Source organism: Muntiacus reevesi, chromosome 4, assembly GCF_963930625.1.
Source record: "Muntiacus reevesi chromosome 4, mMunRee1.1, whole genome shotgun sequence".
In the NCBI taxonomy this organism is placed as follows: Eukaryota; Metazoa; Chordata; class Mammalia; order Artiodactyla; family Cervidae; genus Muntiacus; species Muntiacus reevesi.
This window is the reverse complement of record NC_089252.1, coordinates 61881384-61905400: the sequence shown is the minus strand read 5'-3', so window position 1 is coordinate 61905400 and position 24017 is coordinate 61881384. Positions and strand designations below refer to the sequence as shown.

At 45.5% G+C, this 24017-nt stretch overlaps 1 protein-coding gene across 1 annotated transcript in view; it reads left to right on the top strand.

Annotated features, from left to right (window-relative positions):
- NEK10 (NIMA related kinase 10) overlaps window positions 1–24017 on the top strand; it is a 263349-nt gene that overhangs the window by 28971 nt on the left and 210361 nt on the right. Inside the window, exons 3-5 of the mRNA XM_065935224.1 lie at window positions 6981–7111; window positions 8729–8827; window positions 23211–23295. Of these exons, the coding sequence (XP_065791296.1) occupies window positions 6981–7111; window positions 8729–8827; window positions 23211–23295 (315 nt within the window). The remainder of the gene's footprint in view (window positions 1–6980; window positions 7112–8728; window positions 8828–23210; window positions 23296–24017) is intronic.

Genomic DNA, 24017 nt, shown 5'->3' with positions numbered 1-24017 from the left:
GAGAGATTATGTGTTTCCAACTTTGACTTTTGCTTCCATTTCACCATATCCTCTATTTGGTGAGTTCTTGATCAGGTTTTGCTGAATTGAACAGAAACTTAAAAATTAGATGACCTCATGGGTACGTTTAACTGCCTGGACAGTGTAAAACAGACACCAGTATTGGGCTTGGGCTCTGCCTTTGCAGCTGTGAAGACCATGCTCTGTGGATCTCTGTGCCCCTTCTCACTCCCTTGTTAATGCCTGGCAGCATAATTAAAGTGAACTTAAGAGTTCCTTTAACCAATTTTAGAATTTGCGATCTGTTGTCTCAAAAGTTCACGCAGCATATCTTTTTGCAAAATATTTCACACATTCAAAAATGCATGTCTGTAATGCTTTAATTATTCAGAAAGTGGATAATTCTAAGAAAAAATGAAAATAACTGCTCCTTTATATAAATGTCTTGAGAGTCAAAAAATTCATTCTTAATTCTGTTTATAAAAATGTCATGCATTTCTAATTTTGAAATAGTACACCTGAACAGCCTATTCTCCCTTCTATAAAATAATGAGGAGCCATTTATAACAGCAGAAAGATATTGGAGAAGGTAAATCAAGAATTTGTTTATACGTTGATTGTTCCAAAAAGAATGTAAAGTGGCTTATGAAGATAGGTAAAGTACTCAGATTATCATAAAAGATAAACAAGGTTTGGGGGCAAGGTGCGGTCAGAGTCCGGACAAAATACCTGTGAAAATACACAAGTTGGCCACACATTAGGTGCTGAGATTTTTAGCAGTCAGTTTGAAAGAGGAAGTTTGGGGATTAATGCCCACTCACCTGAATTTCTGTTCTAACAAGTCCCAGCCTGTCATTTGCAAATGAGTCATGATGGCCAATTAAGCCGTTGCCGAGGGACGTGTACTTTGTGGTTTGGGCAGAGAACTGCAGGAACTGGATGTCCTTCATCCGGATCTCTAGTAAGCCAAACCCTCACTCACTGTTGCGTCTGTTCCCCTGTTCCACTTGCCGATTTCGTTCTGTTTGCTCTGTGTGTCTCTGCGTTTCTTGGTTCATCGCCTTACAGTCCGCTGTTCTGAAGACAGTTCTGTTCTGACACAAGTGGAGACAGAGATACACTGAGGCGGAGAGGCCCCTTGGCTGTAAGCAGGGTCAGAATAGTCATAGTCCAGTAAAACCAAATACTTCAAAAAGAGAATTGCTCCCTGTTTGTTGAAGCAAAGTAAAATCACAAAGTTGGCTGGAAGTTTCACCAGAGATATGCATAAATCTCAAAGTAATTTGACTAGAGCTGGAATTCAGTTTTTTTTTTTTTTTACATTAAAGCTATAGGGAGCTGAGAAATTGGCTTCAAATAGGGGGGAAAAAGATGAAAGAAAGAAAGAAAAAAATGAATCATTTTAGGCCCATTTGCTGTTGTTGTTTTAGTCACTAAGTCATGTCTGACTCTTTGCCGCCCCATGGACTGTAGTCCACCAGGCTCCTCTGTCCTTGGAATTTCCCAGGCAAGAATACCTGAGTGGGTTGCCACTTCCTACTCAAGGGGATCTTCCCAACCCAGGGGTCAAACCCAAGTTTCCAATTGCCTTGAAATGAAAGAAGTCTTGATAGATGCTGTGGAAAGAGAAAGTCTAAGGCACTGTTGCTGTGCTCTGAGACAACAGGCCTAGGAAAGCAGTTGTGGCCTTGGCTGGTCGAGACACTCATCCTGGGGGAGTGGTGCCCGTGGTAGCTGAGGGGCTCCTGGGGAGGAAGAGGATCAAAGGGCAGGGGATGGGTCTTGGGAAATGGGCGGGCTGTTCTGTGGTAGAATTGACAGGAAAGGCAGTCTGGGTGAAGTGAGTAAAATAAGCAGCTATCCGAGGGGAAGAAAATGACATGCACTTAAGCAAACTGGGAAAATAACATGCACTTAAGCAAACTGGTGACCAGACGTTTCTACTGGGAGCAGAAATAAATAAAGGTGTAAGATGCTGTGCAGTGTCTGAAGACCCATCTACACGTTTTGTGTCTGTCACAACAGCAGAGAAGGTTGAAATCCCCAAGTGGAAATGACACAATCACCTTTTTAGGAAGGGCCTTTGCTTTGCTCTTGGGTCTCTTCTCCTACTCGTGCTGTTCATGCTGCTCGGGCTCCTGCCACTTTCTGGGTCACTGTGCTTTTCCTCTGGCCTCCAGCCTGTGTGATAATCTGCCTGGGATCCTGTTCCATGACCCACCCTATCTCTCCTTTACTTTCTACCACAACAAACCTTTGTTCACTCATTTTGCTGCATGTTTTGGTGCCCCTGCCCTCCCCCCACTCCCCCCTCCCCCTACTGGACTAGAAACCTTTTGAGGAGGGAGAGGCCAGGACCATCCTGCTCACTATGCATCTGCTAGGTCTGCAAGTGATGTATCTGCAACACAAATGCTAAGTGAATGGCCTTGTCTGGAGATGAACAAGTTGAGCAAAGAGACTGGATGAAGTGAGTGTTCACTCCACAGCTTCCCATGAAAATATCAGCTGTGTGTCAAGCCTGCAGGAGGTGCTTAGAACACAAAGACATATGCTGGCCTCAGGGTGGCCCGCTCAGGGGCAAAGGTTAAGTTCTGTCTAGACATCATATGAGGCTGTGATGAGTGCTGTAAGAGAGGTGGCCAGTAATGCCCCAAGGGAGGCAGTGACTGGCTCCACCAGGGAGGCTGGAGCAGGTGCTCTCTGGGAGGCTGTGTGTGCTGAGCCTGAACAGGGGTCAGCAGTGCAGCTGCAGCCTGCGCCTGGGCGGGAGCGTTCGCTTGCTGCTCTGCTTTCTGGGGCAAGTGACCTGTTTAATGCACCTACAACTTGGGGAGTTGTTTTTGTTCACCCTATAGTTTTGGTTTGTTTATTTTATGTGGTGTGTGTGTGTGTGTGTGCTCAGTCACTCAATCGTGTCTGACTCTTTGCAACCCCATGGACTGTAGCCTGCCAGACTCCTCTGTCCATGGAATTTTCCAGGCAAGAATACTGGAGTGAATACCGTTTCCCACTCTAGGGTATCTTCCCAACCCAGGGGTCAAACCCGCATCTCTTGTGTCTCCTGCATTGGCAGGCAGATTCTTTATCACTGTGCCACCTAGGTAGGTAGGTTTAGTCGCTCAGTCGTGTCTGACTCTTGTGACCTCATGGACTGTACCAAGTTCCTCTGTCCATGGGATTTCTCAGGCAAGAAGACTGGAGTGGGTTGTCATTTCTTTTTCCAGGTGACTGTGCCACCTAGGAAACCCTATTTTATGTGGACTTATTGTCAAATCAAATCAAATATTGTAAAAGGAGATGATGCTGGGCTGAAAGACAGGGGAAGAACACAGGGGAACAGATTTCTATCTCAACATAAAGGAAATCTTGGGCAAGAGTAGGACTCTGAAAAGCAAACGGCTGACTCAAAACAGTGTTTCTCATTATTGACAATACATCAGTAGATGCTGGAGGACTGAGAGTGTTGGAGAGGGAGGGAGATTGTCTGAATCTGAATCTCAGCTCTGCTCCTTGTGAGCTCTGGGCCCTAAGTCCGTCAGCTCTCTGTGACCCAGTCTTCTCATCATAAAATGGTATTTACCTCATAGGGTCATTATGAGGATTCAGTTCAGTTCAGTTCAGTCACTCAGTTGTGTCCGACTCTTTGTGACCCCATGAACTGCAGCACACCAGGCCTCCCTGTCCATCACCAACTCCTGTAGTCCACCCAAATCCATGTCCATTGAGTCGGTGATGCCATCCAACCATCTCATCCTCTGTCACCCCCTTCTCCTCCTGCCCCCAATCCCTCCAAGCATCAGGGTCTTTTCCAATGAGTCAGCTCTTCGCATCAGGTAGCCAAAGTATTGGAGTTTCAGCTTCAGCATCAGTCCTTCCAGTGAACACCCAGGACTGATCTCCTTTAGGATGGACTGGTTGGATCTCCTTGCAGTCCAAGGGACTCTCAAGAGTCTTCTCCAACACCACAGTTCAAAAGTATCAATTCTTCGGCACTCAGCTTTTTTTATAGTCCAACTCTCACATCCATACATGACCACTGGAAAAACCATAGCCTTGACTAGATGGACCTTTGTTGGCAAAGTAATGTCCCTGCTTTTCAATATGCTGTCTATGTTAGTCATAACTTTCCTTCCAAGGAGTAAGCATCTTTTAATTTCATGGCCACTATCACCATCTGCAGTGATTTTGGAGCCCAGAAAAATAAAGTCAGGCACTGTTTCCACTGTTTCCCCATCTATCTAGCATGAAGTGATGGGACTGGATGCCATGATCTTAGTTTTGTGAATGTTGAGCTTTAAGCCAACTTTTTTACTCTCCTCTTTCACTTTCATCAAGAGGCTCTGGATTTAAAACTGCAAAACACTTAGAATAGTGCCTGGCATGTGGTAATTACCACATAAATGTTATTTGTGTTGATGGTAATGATGATCATGTTGATGATAATGATGGTGACGATGGTGATCGTGGTGGTGATGATGATGGTGATGATGCTCATGATGGTGGTGATCATGCTGATGAAGGTGGTGGGGATGATGATGATGGTGGGGATGGTGGTGGTGGTGACAGTTGTGATGATGATGATGGTGACGATGATTAGTGGCTGAATCTTATGCCTTTTGAGGAAGTTTTAAAATCTGAGAGTCAAAAGTCCTTCATTGCAGGAAGGGACACACTTTGAAATTATCTCTATGAATTTGTGTTATGCTAAATTTATGATGCTAAAAATTCAGATTTTGGGTTGCCCAAAGTAACCTGTCAGATGTAGTACATCTTAACAGAACTAACGGCTTAATATGACAGAAGTCTGTAAGGGGCTGTTTACCTGGCCCTGCCACTCTGGATACCCTGACTGTGGCTGTTCCAGGTTGTGGACCTACTTATATGGTAGATAGAGGATTCTCAGAGAGCCTAAGGAACTGGGAACCCAAGAGAAAAGGCTCTATGCTTTGAACTGAGTTTCAGACTTACACTTTTATTTGAATATATATTAGGCTGTTTGCTTAAAAATTCTCTTAAGTTCCTGGTCTTTGCAGCTACAGATGTCAAGTCTATCTCATGCACTGCATGTCCATGGGAGGATTCCCAGCATCAGCTACCTGCTCTGCTGCCAAAGGGAATGGCTACAAGCTGCCTCTGCTTCCCACCCGCCCTCTCTCAGAAGTACATTGGGCTGTTCTCTCAGCGCTGGCTCTTGCAGTGGTGTTCTGGCGGTTGGGCTGATGGCAAGGGGTTTTGAGAGCTCTTGGATCTGGAAAGCCTACTTCTTGTCTGCTGCATCATTCCATGTTCTGAGTAACACAGGACAGTCTGCTCATTGTTGTGACCTCATGCCTGGAATCATTTGGGTTATCACATCTCATCATCTAATTTGGAAGGACAAATCTCATTTATTTAGCAAATGCATCTGGCAATGGGAGCAATTTTGAGGATTAAAAGAGTATAAAGCACTGAGAACTATGTCTGGCAAATAGCAAATGCTTTATAAATCCTAAGTCATTTAGTTTTCACGATAACTCTGAGCTGCATACAATTATTATCTCCATTGTGATGATGTGGAAACCAATGTACAGTGAGACTCAGTAACTTTTAAGATCACACAGCTGTCTAAGAGTAGTTTTCAAGCAAGGGGATCTGGTATAGAGTTCATTCTCTTAACCACTAACCGTTGTGCCTCAAGGGGCTGTGGTCTGTTGTCTTGTGGTGATTGTCGATTGGTTGGCTAACTGAACTGAGTTAGACATGTGGTTTTACAGGATATAAGATTTATTATTAATCTTTTGAGAATTCAGCTATGACGGGCATATGATGAAGAAGGGTTTGGGGGATTTTGCTAGCCATTAAACAATGTCCCTATTAGAATGTATTTCTGTTAGCTGACTGCCTTGTGGGCAATCTGGCATGTTTTCGTTAGATGAAGAAATGGCATCTTTATGCAGGTTTCTATCAAATGCTTTGATGAAATAAGGTGATAAGCACAGCATATTGTAGCATTATTTGATGATTGTATGGAACAGAATGATTACGGAAAATAAAAGTTTGTTTTGTTATATCATGCTTTTCTTACCTCATCTGTAGTAACTTAGCTAATTACAGAATATTCCTTATTTGTACTTTGGAAAAGAGTATTTGTTTGCACCTTGTTCAATTTTATTGTGGTACAAAAAGAAGTCCTCAGGGTTATCCCAATTACAGGTAAGAGAGACAGCTTGAATACTGATAATATCACAATTTAATTTAAATAATTTAATTATTTAAAATTAATTTAAATAATTACTGTTAAAATTATAAGTAGGGGCATACTCAAATTGTTTTAGTTAATGTAAGCAAATTTTTCCTTTCCTTATGGCTATTTGTAGTATATTTTCATGACTTTTATAAACATGATAGAGGAATCAGAATGTTCAGACTGATTAAAAGGGATAGAATCTCTTTACCTTCATAGCTCTAAGAGTTGGCGTTCAGTGTGCATGATTGGTAAATATGAAGGAGAGTGAAGATGACTCCTTCTCAGTCATCTAGACCAGAGTTTCTAGCTGGATCTGCCAACCCTCTGCTCTGACTGCACACTGGAATCACCGAAGAAGCTGCAAGAGCCCCCAGTACCCAGGCCTCCCCAGGTCTGGATCCCCAGCACAGTGGGAGCTGCTGGGGATACGGCACTGAACAGCATGGGCAAGCTCCTGCTGCGTTGAGCTGACAGTGTAATCAAGGGAGACTGAAAACATGTAAAAACTGTAAGATATGACAGGTGGTGTCACAAGTTATGAAGAAACAGCAGCGTAAGGTGGAGAGAGTAGATGAGCAGAGTGTCTAGGGTGTCTAAATCTTGGGAAATCCAGACATTTGACACAGTTCTCATGTTAACTGTTGGCTTGGGGCACACCCGTTTCCTTCACCCGCCCCTCTGTTTCTGTATGACTGTCTTTATTCTGTGCTGAATTGTCCTCCTCAAGTCCTCTGTGCTTCTGTTTCCATAGCTTCCAGCCATTCACTTCGATAGCGCCCAGAACAGCGTGATGAAGTCTGAGCCTGCCGTCAGGGCAGGTGGGCAGAGAGCTCGAGGTCGGTGGCATGAGTCCACAGAAGCTGTTGAACTTGAAAATTTTAGGTAAGAAATCCAGCATGCGCCTTGCCTTTAGCAGCCTGGGCTGCTAATTAGCCCAAAGATTGATTTGTCACAGGAGCTAAAATGGAAAGTCCATTTAAAAATGTACCACGGGGATTCTGAATTTAATAATTGAAGATAGCACTTAGCCCACTCCCGGAAGTGCCGTGTGAGCAGCAGACTGGCTGCAGGCGGAAGTGACCTGGGAGCCTCGGGACACCGGCTGACATACATCTGACGTTTCCTACATCAGGTTGACCTGGCGAGGCTGATAGTGAGCTTTGTCTTTAGCTTTTGGTGGGTGCATATCTCGCCTGCTGTGAGGAGGCATGAAAGCCCCCGCTGTGAGCACCCATGATGGCTGAGGACGTGGTTGTCAAAGTGCTCAGGCTTTCTGTTGAAACATTGCCCTCCCCTTTCACGTTGGAAGGGCCAGCCCGTGGTTCGCCCTCCTGTTGCCATGGAGACCTCTTAGAAGCTGTGTGCTGTGTGGGCCACCCCTGCTCAGGGAGCTGGTTTTCTCCAGCTCTCCCTGAAGAGGTCTCCCTGAGGTCATTTGACACTAAGTACCGTGTAAATAATGAATGATATGAAATACCAATATAAATATTCTAAAATGATCATTTATTGCTTTGGTCCAAGTCTTGTTTCCCTGTTATTTTCTGACAATGAATTTAATAGTCCACAAACATCACATGATGTTACATGAGTTAATATTTTTAAAATACATGTTTAGTGAGGAATGCAGAAGTCTTTAAAAAATTGTTACATGTTCAGTCTACTCATATGTGTGTACTAAGAACTATGACAGCCCTTCTCTACTATGAACTAGATTAGGGGGGCATAGTCAGTCCCATGACCTCTGACATAGCATGAAGGTGGTGCAGTACAAATGGCAATAATAAGGCTGCAAAACCTGCCTCTGAGGCAGTGTATTTATGGAATTCCAGTTTATCTAGCCTAGTTCTAAAAACTGGTCCATTTGAATGTGCATGAAATATCATTATATATTCCATGGCAATGTGATCCTTTTAAAGGGTATGACTTTGGGATACTTTTAACCTCTCTTTTGGCTGTAATATCAGGAGAGAGAGAACTGAAGTTAGAATATCTCACAGCTTTGTTGTATTACCCACTCCCCGCCCCCCAACACAATCCATAACCACAAAAGCTCTCACAGTTGAAGGGCTATTGACCACAAGGGGATATGCATGGTGTCCAGAGGTGGTAACAGCTATAGTGGCCACAGCTGTGGCAGGTAGTGAGGTGAAGGGAGGGGGCCTTGTCTCCCTTTTGCACGGCTGTCTAGATCACATACTCTAGCACTCTTGCTCTCCATGTGGCCTTTTCTTCCCTCTCACAAATTTTAACTATTAAGTGTTTATAGGGAATAATATACTGTAATAAAATGAAATATATATGCTTGACTCTAATCTTTATTATTAACTCTATAATTTCCACCTCCTATTTCAACAGCTGATACTTGCTTTGGCAATACCCTGAATTTCAAGAATCCTTCAACATTTGCATGTATATAGGTGGTCTTTCTCTGCACTGGTAATTTTGAGGCAGTCTAAATAATTGTTATTACAAAATGCTTTTCTATTTGTTTCATCTTAGTGTAAACTACAAGAATGAGAGAAATTTCAGCAAACATCCCCAGCATAAACTATTTCAGGAGATATTTACAGCCTTGGTGAAAAATAGACTCATATGCAGGTAAGACTGTCCCAGAAAGAAAATAACATTTACCCAAGAATGGCATGTATTATGTATCTTGTTTCTAGCATCTGGTTTGAAGCGATTTATGAACGTAACATGCTCAAACGATAAAACAGAGCAAAGACCATTTTGAAGGAGGTGAATGAATCATCATTGCAGATGATCTCATTAAATTACTCTGGTTAGGCCTGAATTTAGCTGAATTTTATGATAGACAAGGCAGAATGGGGACACACCCAAGTCACGCTGTTTTCCTTGACTTGAGTTTGGATATTCAGGAGGTGTTTGTCACAGAGACATCAGGTAACACCATGGCCAGCATCCTCAAAGTCTGGATTTGCAGTCAATCCAAGCACTGATTAACTGGGCTGCTGCAGGCTGGACCTCAGGGAAAGGATGGGGGCGAGATAACCAGTTCCAGCCTGGGGATGGTATTTCTTTTCAGGACCAAGTCAAGTGTTCTTTCTTTGGCTCTCCTTTGCCTTAACAGTGGTGCACTGTGGGCTGCAGGGAAGGGCTAGCTGGCCGGCCCTCCAGATTCTGTCCTGAAAATGCCAGGGGTTTTCAGTAAGCCATTGACTGGTGCCGGATTGCAGTCAGGATTGACCTTTCTCTCGGTCCTGGGCCACTTGCAGTGGGAGCTGCGCTGCCGTCAGACTGGAAGGAGGCTCCCAGCATCCTTCGTGGTTGGACCGGCCTTCTACTTTTCCTGCGAGACCCAGACTCTCTTACCACAAGCACTAGGGGGAAAGCCCAGGAAGAACCTTGAATCTTCCCCATCAGTCTGGAACTTGATTGAGATATCTGAATTCTGTCACAGTGAGATGGGAAAGATTGCTCTTATTCTGGAAAGTAGGAAGAATACTATTCTTCTTGAAAATTTAATGGCTGACTGAAATAAGACTCTGACTTGGTCCAGTGCAGTAGGTGACTATAAGTAGAACAGCATCCTAGAGTGTAAGTGGTAGTAGGATTTGATCTTTTGGAGGGGTTATTTAGTATTGAGAACTTAAGTATTGACTTAAGTATCTTCCCGACCCAGGGATCGAACCCCGGTCTCCTGCATTGTAGGCACATGCTTAACTGCCTGAGCTACCAGGGAAGCCTAAATATTGACAGTGACTGCCAAATACATTGGTTTAATTTAAAACAATCTAGGGTTGGGATTGCATGTGTCATGGCTTCATACGTGGTTTAAGCAGAGTATCAGTAGACTGACTCAGATGACACAAGACACCTAGAATCTTTACCAAGTTTATGTAGTTTGGTTACAGTCAGTTGTTGTCAATAGCCTCAGAAGGTTATTGAAAGATTAATGACCACTGCAGAGGACCTGAGGTTGTCCTGGACTGTTTGTTCTTGTGCTTGAACAGAGTGAGAGCAATGTTAGTAGCACAGTAATTATGCCTGAAATGGTATTATTGGAAAATTGAAGTTCTTTAATTTATTTTGAAGATGGTAATCGTAGACTCCTCAGGGGATGTCCAATAGGTCATTTGTTGGGTTGGTACTTTGGGGAAGGCAGAAGTTTTCCTGTATTGAGTGTAGAGATCTTACTGTCTCTCTGCCCTGCAGACACCAGGTACATGAATCATCAGGGAAGATAGGCGGGTGAGGGCTGGCCTCCAGCAGCTGAAAGAGATCTTAACAGTTCTGAAGTCAAGAGATCTCTGGTTGAGGACATTTTCAAATTCTTAGTGACTATTGAGGCATCTTACATTGGACGGAGTTATTGACTTGCAACACAACCAGTTCCTGGAAATCTTTAAGCCAGGAAGAGATGATTATAGATACCTTTGCTCTCATGGGAGGAGAAGGAATTTAGGAATGTTGAATATCAAGAGCATCCTTTCATGTCATCCTCTCACTGATGACAGATTGTTACATCCAGTTCTATTCTAAAAGCAGGGTTGGGTAAAAGATGGATTAAGTATAAAGGTCTTCCATTGTTTCTTACCCCATATAACCTCGTTTGTTTGGCCAGAACTACCTGTTTTTTCTTTTCCCTTTAACTTGAGTCTAGTAGAAATACATCTCGGGGCCTTTACTGGTATGGTTTCCTATCCCTTTTCTTTGCAAACATCAGATTTGATGTTGACTGAAAGGCTTGGATTCGGTTCAAGAAACAAATTATTGAGCCTCACCATGTACATGGCAGAGAGGGTGAAAGTACAAAGATGACTAGGACACACGGTCCCTTTCTTCCTAGGGACTCACTCTGGTCAGCTAGTTTACCCACATCTCAATACAAAGAAAATGTGACAAAAAGTAAAATATATTAAGACAAACATAGGATGGATGAAATTGGAGGGGTGTGGACTTTGGCCTTTGGCATATTTCAGATGCTATGCTGCTCCAGTTTACCCTGAGAATATGGATGACTGGGAATTTAGTCTCATCTACTTACACCCAGTTGACATTCTTCTTGTTGTTCCTCTTCTATTTCACTTTCCCCAACAACATTCACCCCTAAACCACACTTCTGGATACTCTGTTTCCTGGGTCGTTTTCCTAAGGTTGACTTGTAATTGCCCTTTTGTCCTCAGAAATAAAATTGCCAAGCAGCATCTGAAACAAGACAGGAGTTGTTACTCCAGAGTCAGATGAGGCAAACGCCTCACAGTAGACCTCAAAGGGCAAGTGGAAATGTCTCTGAACCTGAGGTCACCCTGGGTTGTACATGGCGATGAATCTTGATGTATGGCAGGGGATGTAAATGAATTTTCATCTTCCCACTTTTCCTTCTGCCCTGAGATCAGTCTGCTGTTTGAAAATGCATCCACCTCTTTTTCATCTTATTTATCTGTGCAAGAAAGCACAGAGTTATGAGATTGTGTAGGGAAGTAGAAACTGTTACAACACTGGCACATTTAAACCAGAAAGAGATGATTATAGATGTCTTTGCTGTCATGGGAGGAGAAGGAATTTAGGACTGTTGAACATCAAAAGCATCGTTTCATGTCATCCTCTCACTGCTGACAGATTGTTACATCCAGTTCTATTCTAAGTAGGGTTGGGCAGAAGATGGATTAACTGTTAATCCGTGGATGGATTAAAAGTTAACTGACCGCTTAGAAAGTCAACCTCTACTCCCGGATCTTTTCTGTGTAACTGCTCCTCTGAGGCACCTCTGTTGGTCCATTCCCTGCTGATTGCCAGATGATGTAAAGATTCTATAACGTAATACAAATAAGACATAACCTAACTCGTGAAACTGGATGCAGATGTAGAATTTCATGCAGTTATTGAAAGTGATGGTGCTGAACTGGTAGGACCTGATCAATGAGGCCCTGGCAGAATCAGACCACTTGACGATTGTAGAGAAGTATTAACAAGGAAGGTGACAGGGTGAAATTCAGAAAAGCATGTTTTGAATAGCAAAGATTAGGAGAAGCCATTAGGAAACATGGATGGATCTTTCTAATATATTTGCAGAAATGAACCTGTTTTATGCTGCAGAAATAAAAAGTAAATCCAAGGAAATTGGATCATGTTATATGACTTTGTCAGAAAATATATGCCAAAGTGTCAGCTGAACACATTCTTGCTTTGTTCTAGTTATCAGGTCAGAGTAGCGTTATACATTAAATTTTGTTAAATGTAAAAGAAAATATATCTAAGTTTCATGATTTATTTATTAAACTATTGGGTTGGTCAAAAAGTTCTTTCAAGTTTTTGATAACATCTTACAGAAAAACCTGAATGAACTTTTTTAGTCAACTCAATAATATTTTAATTACACCATGTCCCCTTCTCTGTAATATGAAAATTGGGGGTTATTTTAAAGTAGGTTCTCAGGAATTCCCTTTTGCCTAGTGGTTAGGATCCCCGGCTTTCACTATGGTGGCCCAGGTTCAAGCCATGGTCAGGGAACTGAACTGAGATCTCACAATCCACATGTCACAGTCAAAAAAAAAAAAAAAAAAAAAAAAAAGAATAAATAAAGTGGGTTCTCTTTTAGGTATGACTATTCTAGTAATTTGGAAACTCCCATGAATGAAGGAGCCTGGTGGGCTGCAGTCCATGGGGTTGCAAAGAGTTGGACACCACTGAGCGACTTCACTTTCACTTTTCACTTTCATGCATTGGAGAAGGAAATGGCAACCCACTCCAGTGTTCTTACCTGGAGAATCCCAGGGATGGGGGAGCCTGGTGGGCTGCCATCTCTGGGGTCGCGAAGAGTCAGACACAACTGAAGCGACTTAGCAGCAGCAGCAGCATTCTAGTAATTGCCAGGATATCTCCTCTTCTCCTACCTGTAACTTTTTTTTTCCACCTTTAACTTTTATAGAAGTGAGTGTGTTCCAGGTTCTTTAAGTTCATTTAAAAGAGAACCACCTGATCTAACTAAGCATGACTTTGTTTTTTGTCCATAAGTACAGTCACTTTTCTGATAAGAACAAGTTGGCATCCTTATTTTACATCACATTTCCTGAAATACATACTACAAATTTGAAGTATTTTGGAAATGCATCTAGGAAGTCTGGATTGGGAAGCTATTTTCACTTTCTGCAAGAACTGCTCAAGAGCTCAAGGACTGCTTGAATTAGGGAAAAATATCTGGTCCAAACCATCACAATCCTATTAAAAATGCTGTAAAGTGTTCTGTGACCTTCCCAGGGACCTCTAGCTCAGGAGACCTACATAGTTACTTGTTTGCTGCTTACACCTCTATTGGCCACATCCACACTAAAATTGAGGCCACAAGGCAAGTGCATCTTCTTTGGAGCTTTGCCTAATCTTCAGCCTCAGCTCTCTAGAGCTGTCACGGGGACCAAAGGGTCAGAAGAAAGAGTCTTGATTAAGTTCTTAAAATAGACCAAGGTGATGGAGAGATGCTTTTTCTTTTTAAAAAGAATTTTTTGGCTTTATGGCATGTGGGATCTTATTTCCCTGACCAGGGATGGAACCCGCATCCCCTGCACCACAAGTTCCAGTCAACCACTGGGCTACCAGGGAAGTTCCAAGAGTGGCTTTTTCTGTGATTCTATCTCATCAGGTAGTAGAGAGGCCAGTAGGAGCCTCTGAAGACTTCTTTCCCCCCCAGGAAAAGAGAACCCTGGTCACTTTGGTCAAGTGTGCAGAGAGCTCAGACCTCTCTAGAGAGGTCTTCATGTCAGTCCCAGAAATTGGACAGAGAGAAAGGCTCATTAAGATCCCCCACATGTTAGGTTTGGGTCTTTAGATACCTAAAAAAGAGTCTCCTGATAGTTCAGGTAGAACTCCAGTTCCTTTCTGGTCCAGAGTTTCCTCTGAGGTCTTTGTCCTCCTCTGCCTTGTCTCCCCTCCTGCCCAGCACAGCCTTTGGGCTCACCAAGGTCAGACTGAACCCTTTGTTGTTTCTTTGAAAGTTATTCTCTCTCTCACCTCTGAGCTTCAGCCCCTGCTAATCCTTGTCTGAAGTCTGCCATCCCCGCCTCTTTGCCTTTCTGGCTGTTCTGGCTCCTCACAGGCCCCTGGGTCCATGTTCCTCCTGCTGTGTGCTGAGCTGAGCTCTTCAGGAACAGAGCTTGGGTCTTTTATTGCCAACTCAAACCATGGACGCTGGTTTTACTGGAGAGTGTGGAGACTGAGAGTCTTCATAAAGTGGAATTTCTTTGTGTTAAATTTTTTTGATTACTGTAAAAATTTGAAAAACACAGAAAACTATAAAAAGTGAAAATTTACCCTTATGCCAGCTTAGGAATAGCTACATTAACTCCTTGTTTATTTATGTGGCTCTATCACGTCTTGGTTGCAGCACTCAGGATCCTTGACCTCACTGCAGCTTATGGGAGCTTCAGTTGAGGCATGTGGCATTTAGCTCCCTGACCAGCTCCCTGCATTGGGAGCCCAGAGCCTTAGTCACTGGACCACCAGGGAAGTCCCAGAAAAAGCTACGTTAACTCATATTATATTTCCTTGTAATCTTTTAAAAACAGTATATGCTTGTTTATTTCGTTTATGGGACAGATTATTATGGTTGTTCAGTCACTAACTGTGTCCAACTGTGACCCCATGGACTGCAGCATGCCAGGCTTCCCTGTCCATCACCGACTCCTGGAGTTTACTCAGACTCATGTTCATTGAGTCAGTGATGCCATCCAACCATCTCATCCTCTGTCATCCCCTTCTCCTCCTGCCTTCAGTCTTTCCAGCATCAGGGTCTTTTCTGTGAGTTGGCTCTTCACATCAGGTGGCCGAAGTATTGGAGTTTCAGCTCCAGCATGATGATGAATGATTCCTAACCTGGAGCAAATATCTAGTTCTTGCATGTTATTGTTGTTCAGTCGCTAAGTTGTGTCCAACTCTTTGTGACCCCATGGACTGCAGCATGCCAATTTTCCCTGTCCTTCACTATTTCCTGGAGTTTGCTCAAATTCATGTCCATTGAGTCAGTGATACTATCTAACCATTTCATCCTCTGCTGCCTTTTTCTCCTTCTGTCTTCAATCTTCCCAGCATCAGGGTCTTTTTCAATGAGTCAGATCCTTGCATCAGGTGGCCAAAATATTAGAGCTTCAGCATCAGTTATTCCAAAGAATACTCAGGGTTGATTTCCTTTAGGATTGACTGGTTTGATCTCCTTGAAGTCCAAGGGACTCTCAAGAATATTCTGCAGCACCACAATTCAAAAGCATCATTTCTTCAGCACTCAACCTTGTTTATGGTCCAACTCTCACATCCCTACATGACTACTGGAAAAAACCATAGCTTTGACTATATGGACCTTTGTCACCAAAGTGATGTCTCTGCTTTTTAATACACTGTCTAGGTTTGTCATGGCTTTTCCTCCAAGGAGCAAACATCTTTTAATTTCATGGCTTCCGTCACCATCTGCAGTGTTTTTGGAGCCCAAGAAAATAAAATCTGTCACTGCTTCCACTTTCCTCACTTCTATTTGCCATGAAGTGATGGGACCAGATGCCATGATCTTAGCCTTTTTGAACGTTGAGTTTGAAACTAGCTTTTTCACTCTCCTCTTTCATCTTCATCAAGAAGCTCTTCAGTTTCTCTTTGCTTTCTGCCACTAGAATATCATGTTAATTTCTCCTAAAATGTTATTTAGAATTTACCGCAAGCTTAAATTGTGTATATATGCATACTGTATATATGTACACACACACACACACACACACAAAGTCATCCAGTTCTTTCTCTCTCTCTTTTTTTTTTTTTTAACTGTTTACTACTGCTTCTTAGGAAACTCATTCACTCAGATGGCCAATAAGTAGAGAATTAAAATCATCCCAACTTTTCACGAGAGGACCACTTCTTGTTTGTCCACACATAAGCATCAGAGCCAGTTTTAAACCTGACCAAATCAATAATTGACAGCTTCCCTGACCAAATCAATAATTGTCAGTGCATGAGCTTCTGAGAACCAGGGAGTAAGCTAAAGCACATTCTGGATGCCCCCTTCCATGGCCAAAATCAATCAGTCCCGAGGACACCCTCACTTATGAAAGTCGCCCGTTCCTGAAGTTCTCTGTCAGCTTTTCTCTGAGAGATGGAAACCTCTCTCCTGCTATAGTCTTTTCCTTCACATGTTGATTGGTGGACTTCTTTGGGCATCTCAGGATCACCATGCCTAAAATAGGACTCCTGATTTCTCTTATTCATCTTGCCTTCCTCTCAATTCTAGTCTCTCCCACGTGTTGACTGTCCTAGCTGCACAGTTTCTTGGGCTGACCACGCTCCTGGCTCTGACCCATGACTCCCTGTAGTGTTCCTAACAGCGCATCTCAAAGGATCTATTCAGAATCTCTGCCACATGATGTCAGTCCTGTGCTTAAAGGCCTCCTGTGACTTTCTGGAGTAAAAAGTCCAAAATCCCTGTTCCTATTCTACAAAGATCTGCAGAACTGGCTCCTGCCATGTCTGTAACATCCGCTCCCATGACTCTGTCTTTGCTCATCTTGCTCCAGCCCTCAAGGGTTTCCCCGCACAAACTATGCATCCTGCTCAGGAACCACATACTTCAGTCTTTGGCTTCAGCCTTTGACTCATTCCTGAGTTCACTCAGATGCTACTCGTATCAGAAAGCCTTTCTCTGGCTCTCCTAAAAGAGCATTCCCAGAACCCCCGAAACCTTTAACGTTGTTGTTTTTCCCTGGTCACCACCTGATATGAAGCTTTGTTTGTGTGTGGGTTGTTGGTCTTCTTTCTCTTGATGGTAACCTCTATGAACACCAAGGCATAGTTATGTCAGGCTGCACTCCTGGGCGTGTGACAGTGTCTAGATCCTGGTAGGTGATGAGTAACTATCTGAAAGCGTTCACTCTCTGGGACTTTCACCAGTCATGCAGAAGAAACAGCTAAGACAGTCCTTTCTAGTCAAAATCTGACTTTCAGGACCAACATGACCTATTGGATGGACCTCTGATTGGGTGTCTCTTCTGGGCCAGATTTAGTGGATGACACAACCCTTTAAGAACAGTGGGACAAGTCAATAAAAATTCCCCGAGTACTCACTTATAATTCATGTCTTCACATGTTTTCTTATTTCTTTTAAGTTTTTACATCTCTATTTTGATGTGAATTTTACTTTTACAACTATCCAAAAGAAAGAAAGAAAAAAAAAAAAAGAATCTGCCATAGGGATTTGAGGTAATATTTATTTTGAAACAGGTTTCAATTTCTCCACTTTAAAATTTTGAGTCAAATGTGGCAGTTTTTTGGTGGTTCCTATTTTGTGTGTAAATGAGAAGGGCGATCTCATAGTGCCTCCTCTGAAGACGCCACTTGTTCTGGGTGAGAGGCAGTTGAGGTTTAACCTCTGGTGTTTGCATCAGCCCAGGGTGGAGTTGCCCTGACCACAGACCCTCCGCGCTCCATGCCCACAGTGTTGTGGCTGGCGTTTACCTGGAGCTCTCACGTCACTCCTGGGTTTCTTCAGCTGAGCAGGAGGGTGAGACCCTGACCACCCTTTCTCTTTTCAAATGCTTTGTCTCTGGCAGCACCGTTTCTCCTTCTATGTTTGCATAGATAGCAGAAAGTGGCATCTGATCCCGAAATCAAAGTGGCAGGTGGTCATGACAGAGGCGTGGGGGCTGGTCCTGCTGCCATGTGTGAACAGTCCTGCGAGTGCCGTGGCAGAAGCTCAGTCAGCAGAGGGGACAAATATTTGCCTGATCGTGCATGAATCTGCTGCCCTGCGGCTGCTATAACGGGACATGTCCTCCAGGGAAACACTACCTTTGCTGACAGACAAGGTTCTCAGAGCTACCTCAGGAGACCCCTCGCCACTATGCACGCCTGCCCCCACAGGAGATGCCTCAAAGAGCCCCTTTCTGTCATCTATGTCGTCCAGGAGGCCCTGGGTGGAGGGGGATGTGGGAGCTCTGGCCTGGGGGCCGGGGCCCCAGCTCTGCTACCTGTACCCTCGGGGGCCTGGCAGCCGGCTCCTCCTCAGTCAAACAGAGACTTTGGAGTCTTTCTGCTTGCGTTAGACTTGGTGTGTCTCCTAGTCTCCCAGCTCCTGGCGAACAGAGCTCTGTATCACCTTACGGAACATGCCATTCCCCAGGGGCAGCGGAGCTCCAGCCAATGGGCCCGTCCTTAAGTGGGGTTGAAGGGCTGGGAGCCGTGGAGGGAACAACTGCTCCTCAGAGGTCAGTGCTCAGGGAGGATGCCCCGCAGGACCCAGACACCAGGAATTCTATTTGCATTGACAGTAGCTGAGGACAGAATCACGGAGAAATATTAACAGCTTCAGGCCACAGTCCCTAAATTGCAGAACAAAAAAAATGCCATCTGCTTGGAACAGAACTTTCAATCCTGAGATTTTCTAGAATTCTTCATTTATTTACATTCCTTTAATAGGAAAACAAGACAAAAAGCTATTCTTGAATTCCTTTTTTTTTTGTTTAAGGTGAGAAGGAACAGAAAAAAACCTTTTCATGTTGATTTTAATATGAAAAAGCATTGGAAAGCTCATGGACTTCCCTCATGAAGGTTGTACATTCTTAACAGGAAAAATTCCAAGCACATACACATTTGTCACATGAGTCATCTCCCAGTGTATCCCACGGCTTCTCCTCTTAAATAATGAAGAGCAGCCAGCATTAAACCTCAGGAGGCTGCCAGCAGCTGTTGCCGCTGGGTCATTATTCCCGTTAGATCTTTGGGGTGTAGAGTTGGCTGCATGCTATCTTTAGCTGACCCCAGCACCTGGAAGGGAAACCAGTCACAGGCCATCCCCGATGAAAGGTTTTCTGTCTCTAAGAGGAGCCTCAGAATAACCACATCCTGACAAGGGTTCCCAGAAGTGATTGAAATTCGAAATGTACTTCAAATTTGCATTATGTTCCCCAATGCAGGAAGTTAGGATGAACTATAGTGCAGCTTCCCACTGTGGCCGTGGATAATTCTGTCTGGTTACAGACCTCGGAGGGGTCGCATGTGTGTGTGCTAAGTTGATTCAGTCGTGTCCGACTCTGCGACCCAATGGACTGTAGTCCACCAGGTTCCTCTTTCCGTGGGATTCTCCAGGCAAGAATACTGGAGTGGGTTGCCATTTCCTCCTCCAGGGGATCTTCCCAACCCAGCGATCGAACCTGCATCTCTTGCAGCTCCTGGATTGCAGGTGGATTCTTTACCACAAGCTCCACCTGGGAAGCCCCAGAAGGGTTGAGTCCTGTCTTTATTTTCAGAAGAGACTGAACTTTGCCTCCAGTGGCAGAGGTGTCACAGTCGTGGTGCCCAGACTGAAGGAGGGCTGTGAAGTGCTGGCACCTGTGGGCAGCTCTTGCCAGGGGCCTTGGTGGTGGCAGGAAGAGTGATTCTCAGCCAGCGATCTTCTTGAGACCCTGTGTTCAACGTCCATCTACAGAGCCAGGCCTCCTGGGGGGACTCTCATTTATAAGACACAGTCAAACATCCTTGGAGATGTAAGGCTGTGGGAAAAGCATATTTCCAGCTTCCTTCCTGTGAGCTGAGTCAGTGGATGGAAGGAGCGAGTGGCTAGGGGTGGAGAGTAAGTGGCTGGACTGGGGTGACACCTCTGGTGGAGGAAGCACAGATGCTCGATCTGCCTTCTAGGAGGTATGTTTCCTGCACTCAGGTGTGCGATGTGCAGATTTGGGACAGAGTTGAATTTCTCAGGATTGAAAAACAGTCAAAGCTGAATTCCACCGCCCCCCACCCCCCCACAAAGGTCAGGGATCGACGTCAGACAAGCCAGGCAAGGGTCGTGTTGGGACTGCAGTTCAAGTAAATGCTCCTCTTGAGCGAGGGGGCAGATGTTTAAAGTACCCTAACTTTGCTGGATGTGCTCACTCAGCCGTGCAGGTAGGTGGGAGAGGGTGGGGGGAATTATGTGGATCCTGATCCGAAACAGCTTCGTCTTCCTGTGTTCTTCTTGGCTAGGCAAGAAATAGCAGACGCAGTTTGTTTTAGGTTTTTGCTAACGCTCGCATCACATTGGACCAATCTGGAGGGCAGTGTCACCTGGCAGGGAGCACTTTCCGGCGATGCAGGCAGGCGCTGTGCTCGGCAGCGCTCAGCATGCCTTCCTCGCTTCAGGAGTCTAGGCTGTGCTGTGACGCCTCCGCACTGCGACACACACTTTAGTTAGAACAGCTGCAAGTGATAGGCCTCATATCATGTAGCAGAACATCTCTCTGTGTGGGAAGTTCCAGTGTTAAAACGTTACCAAAGCTGTTTCACAGAGAGGAGCAAAAGCAAGGTTCCAGTGTTAAAACGTTACCAAAGCTGCTTCATAGAAAGGAGCAAAGGCAAGGCTCCCAGCCCAGCCGTGTTGTGAGAGGGTCAGTGAAGAAGGCGCGGGGAGGCCAGTATGACCGGGGCCGTGCGTGGGGGCAGTGGCGGGGGTGAGGCCCGAGAGGCAGTGGGGAGGCCAGGCGTCCCAAGGAGCCTGTGGGCCACGGGGCCTGAGTGGGAGGAGAGACGCTGGGGGCCGGGGCAGGGAGGGTGTCTGTGCAGGGTCTCCCTGGCTGATGTGGGAAGACTGAAGTTGGAACAAAGATGGAAGCGAGGAAGGCAGGTGGGAGGCTTTGGCGGTAGTTCACGCAGGGAGTTCTTTGGCAGTCCAGTGGTTAAGATTTGCATTTCCACTGCAGGGGGCATGGGTTCAGTCCCTGGTCAGGGAATTCAGATCCCACATGCTGCAGGGTGTACCCCCACTTTTTTTTAAACACAAATAAAAAAATAGTTCAGGCAAACGACAATGGAGGCTTGAACCGGGGTCATAGCGGATGACAGAGTGAGAAGGTGATCTCAGAGAGACAACAGTGAGTGGTCTTGAAGCAGGATCTTAGTTCCCCTTGGTTCCTTGAACCTGAGTATATCCTGGACGAAAGCCAGGAGTCCTACCTGCTACTCCACCAGGGACTAGAGACAGAAGCAAAGCCGACCTGGCTCTTGCCTCTGAAAGTAAGAATGATTTAAGAAGATAAAAACTGCAGAAAAGGGGTACAAAGTTTATTTTCAGAGACACAGCACCACATGTGGGAGAGCACACACAGACACTGTGTATTTAGACAGAAACAAAACAGGAACACCCACCCAGAGAGAAAGGTCCCCTGTGATGAGGAGGGAGTTAAACCATGTATATGGGGCAGTTCTTCTGGCTCTTTGTTCTCCTCTGGCCAATTATCTTGTTTCTTTTCCCACACCTGCCCTGCCCTTGGGCCTTCTTCATATGCGTCTTTTTGCCAAGATGGATTCCAGTGCAAAGGAGTATGACATTTACTATGGAGTGATGCCCACCTTTTCTGACCCCCAAGGAGCCTTCCTGCTGGGGTGGAGTTGGGGAGGTTTCCTTTACCTCAGGAGCAGACAGAATGTGCTGAGGGGTTGGATGAAGGGCGTGAGTGAGTAGAGGAGACAAGGAAACGCCTGGGGTTTTGGTCTGATCCGCTGGAAGCCTGGGGGATGAGGCCTGTGTCGGGGAGGGGCATGCACCGAGTTTCAGATGCTGTCAGCCGAGACTTGGGAAGCTCCGGGTCCGAGCCTCAGCCTGGGCTCTGTTCCTGAACGTTCTCGGCAGATGGGTCCTCCCTGAGTGACATGAGAAAAGCCTTTGGCAGTATTCACACTCTGCAGCCTTGGGGCCCCGTGGGAGCCAACCGAAAAGTTTCCCCAGGTAGAATTCATTGATTCCTAAGGCTAACTGGTGCAGCGGTGGGGAAGGGTGTTGGGTGTGCAGACGACACGCCCTCCGCAGAGTGGTCGGAGAGCTGCCCAGAGCCTGCAGGCAGGGTGCTGCGCTCTCCGCTCTGCTCCCTCCAGCTGGAACCCCCTGAGACATTCATGCTCCCACTGCCCCCGGACACGTTGGCGACGTGGCTTCCGGCCGGGACTGGCCAGTGGCGCCTGTGTAGAGGCTGGGCCCCGGCACTGCCCTCTGGCGTTTTGTGTCCACGTTGCCCACAGGCCCAGAGAGCAGCAGTGCCCCCCTCCCCCCACCCCGTGACAGCTGTTTTGGGAGCAGGGAAGCCCAGGGCGCTTGCCTTCACGGGGGTCGAGGGGTCAGTGGAGGTTAGGCTGGCACAGCAGACCCCTGCCCGCTGGGTCTCCCCACTCCCCCTCCCCTTCTCCCCCTTCCCTGACTCCTCCCCCTGCCCCCACTCCTGCTGTCCTCACTCACATGCGCAGCGATCTTCATGGAAGACCCTGTTTCCAGGGAAATGGACCTAAGATCTAAGAAAATACTTCATCCCCACGTTTCCCACAAGGAGCACGGGAGCGCACCGGGGGCTGATTGGAACCCCCAGGGGTGCCCTGGGGTATTTTAAAATCTCAGGGAAAACAGCGATGACACACACCATCTGTCAGACACGGTGTAGACTACGCTGGGTGATTACAGCTTCCACATTAGGTGTACTGCCTTCCCCTCGATGCTGCTTGTTCTTCTGTAGCTGAGTCTTCAGTGGTCACTGCGGTCAAAAGCAGGTGCCCTGGGGAGTCAGGTGGAGAAGGAAATGGAGGTGGTGTTGGATCCCATTCCAAGACTGCAGAAGTTGTTTAGTGTCCACACTCCATTAGTTAGTAAATGTGATTAAGAATAAAATAAAAATAATTTTCTTCTAGTGTATTTGTATTATCTTTTTAAAAATTGGATACTGAGTTATCAGTGTATCAAGCCTTTTGAAGTTGAACCTGTTAGCTCTTTCTTGGGATCAGGGGCTGCCCTTTCTTGGGACAGTCAGGGCCCATGAACCAAATAATTTGGGGGCCTCAACTTTGTAATGACAGTGTTTTCCATTAAAATTGGTTAAGTGTCAAATGACAGTCCCTGCTGCAGACTGTTTGAGACCAATGAATGCTCTTCCTGTAGCTGTTTTCTGTTGTCGTTCCTAGTGCTGCTCTGCTCATGAACTGTCACGTCCACTGGTTTTAAATGTGAACAAACATGTTCTCTCTTGTTTTCTTTCAGAGAGTGGGTTGATCGCGCTCCATCTCTTCATTTTCTGAGAGTGTTAATTTGTCTGAGACTCCTAATGAGGGATCCATGTTATCAGGTTGGTTGCAAAAAATAAAAAATATTTTTTACTAGTTTGCAGATGAATTAAAAACCGGTGGGCTCTTTTCTGAAGCACAGCATGGTAACTTTTTTTCCCTCTCTTCACTACTCAGTAGCTTCCACATTTGGGATGTATCTTACCTGCTATTGAAATCGGTAGGAGAGAAGTGAATTAATGGGGACAGAAATATCTCTATATTTCTACTCTGTTATCTCTGGGATGCAGTGGACTGACTTCTGGTCTGTGTTTGCATCATCTCTTGGCATTTTAAACCACAGGCAGCTTGGAGGAGGGTACACTTGGCCATACTTTGGAGCATGTTGATGCCAAGCGGCCCACCAGGTCAAAGTGAGCAGGGACAAGTGGGACTTCCTTAGGGGGCTCCAGGGCCGATGGGGGAGCGGCCAGGCCTACACTCTGGTAGCTGCCCCAGAGCCATACACTCCCCGGAGTCCAGCCTCAGAGCCCGAGTTAGAGGTGAACACGGGGCTCCCGCCTGTCTCAGAGGAGGCGTCCGCTGGCGGGAGTCTCCCCTCCTCTCACTAGTCAGTTAAGCATTCTGTCTCTGCTTTAGCAGAGAGGCTCTGAAGAAAGGCTTACCTGACACCACCTGGTCCATGAGAGTTGTTCCTTCCAGACCCAGCTGTTAAGATTCCTGCTTCTGTAAAGCAAAGTTTGTAAACTTTCCGTATATCAGAAGCACTTGGAAGACTTAATGA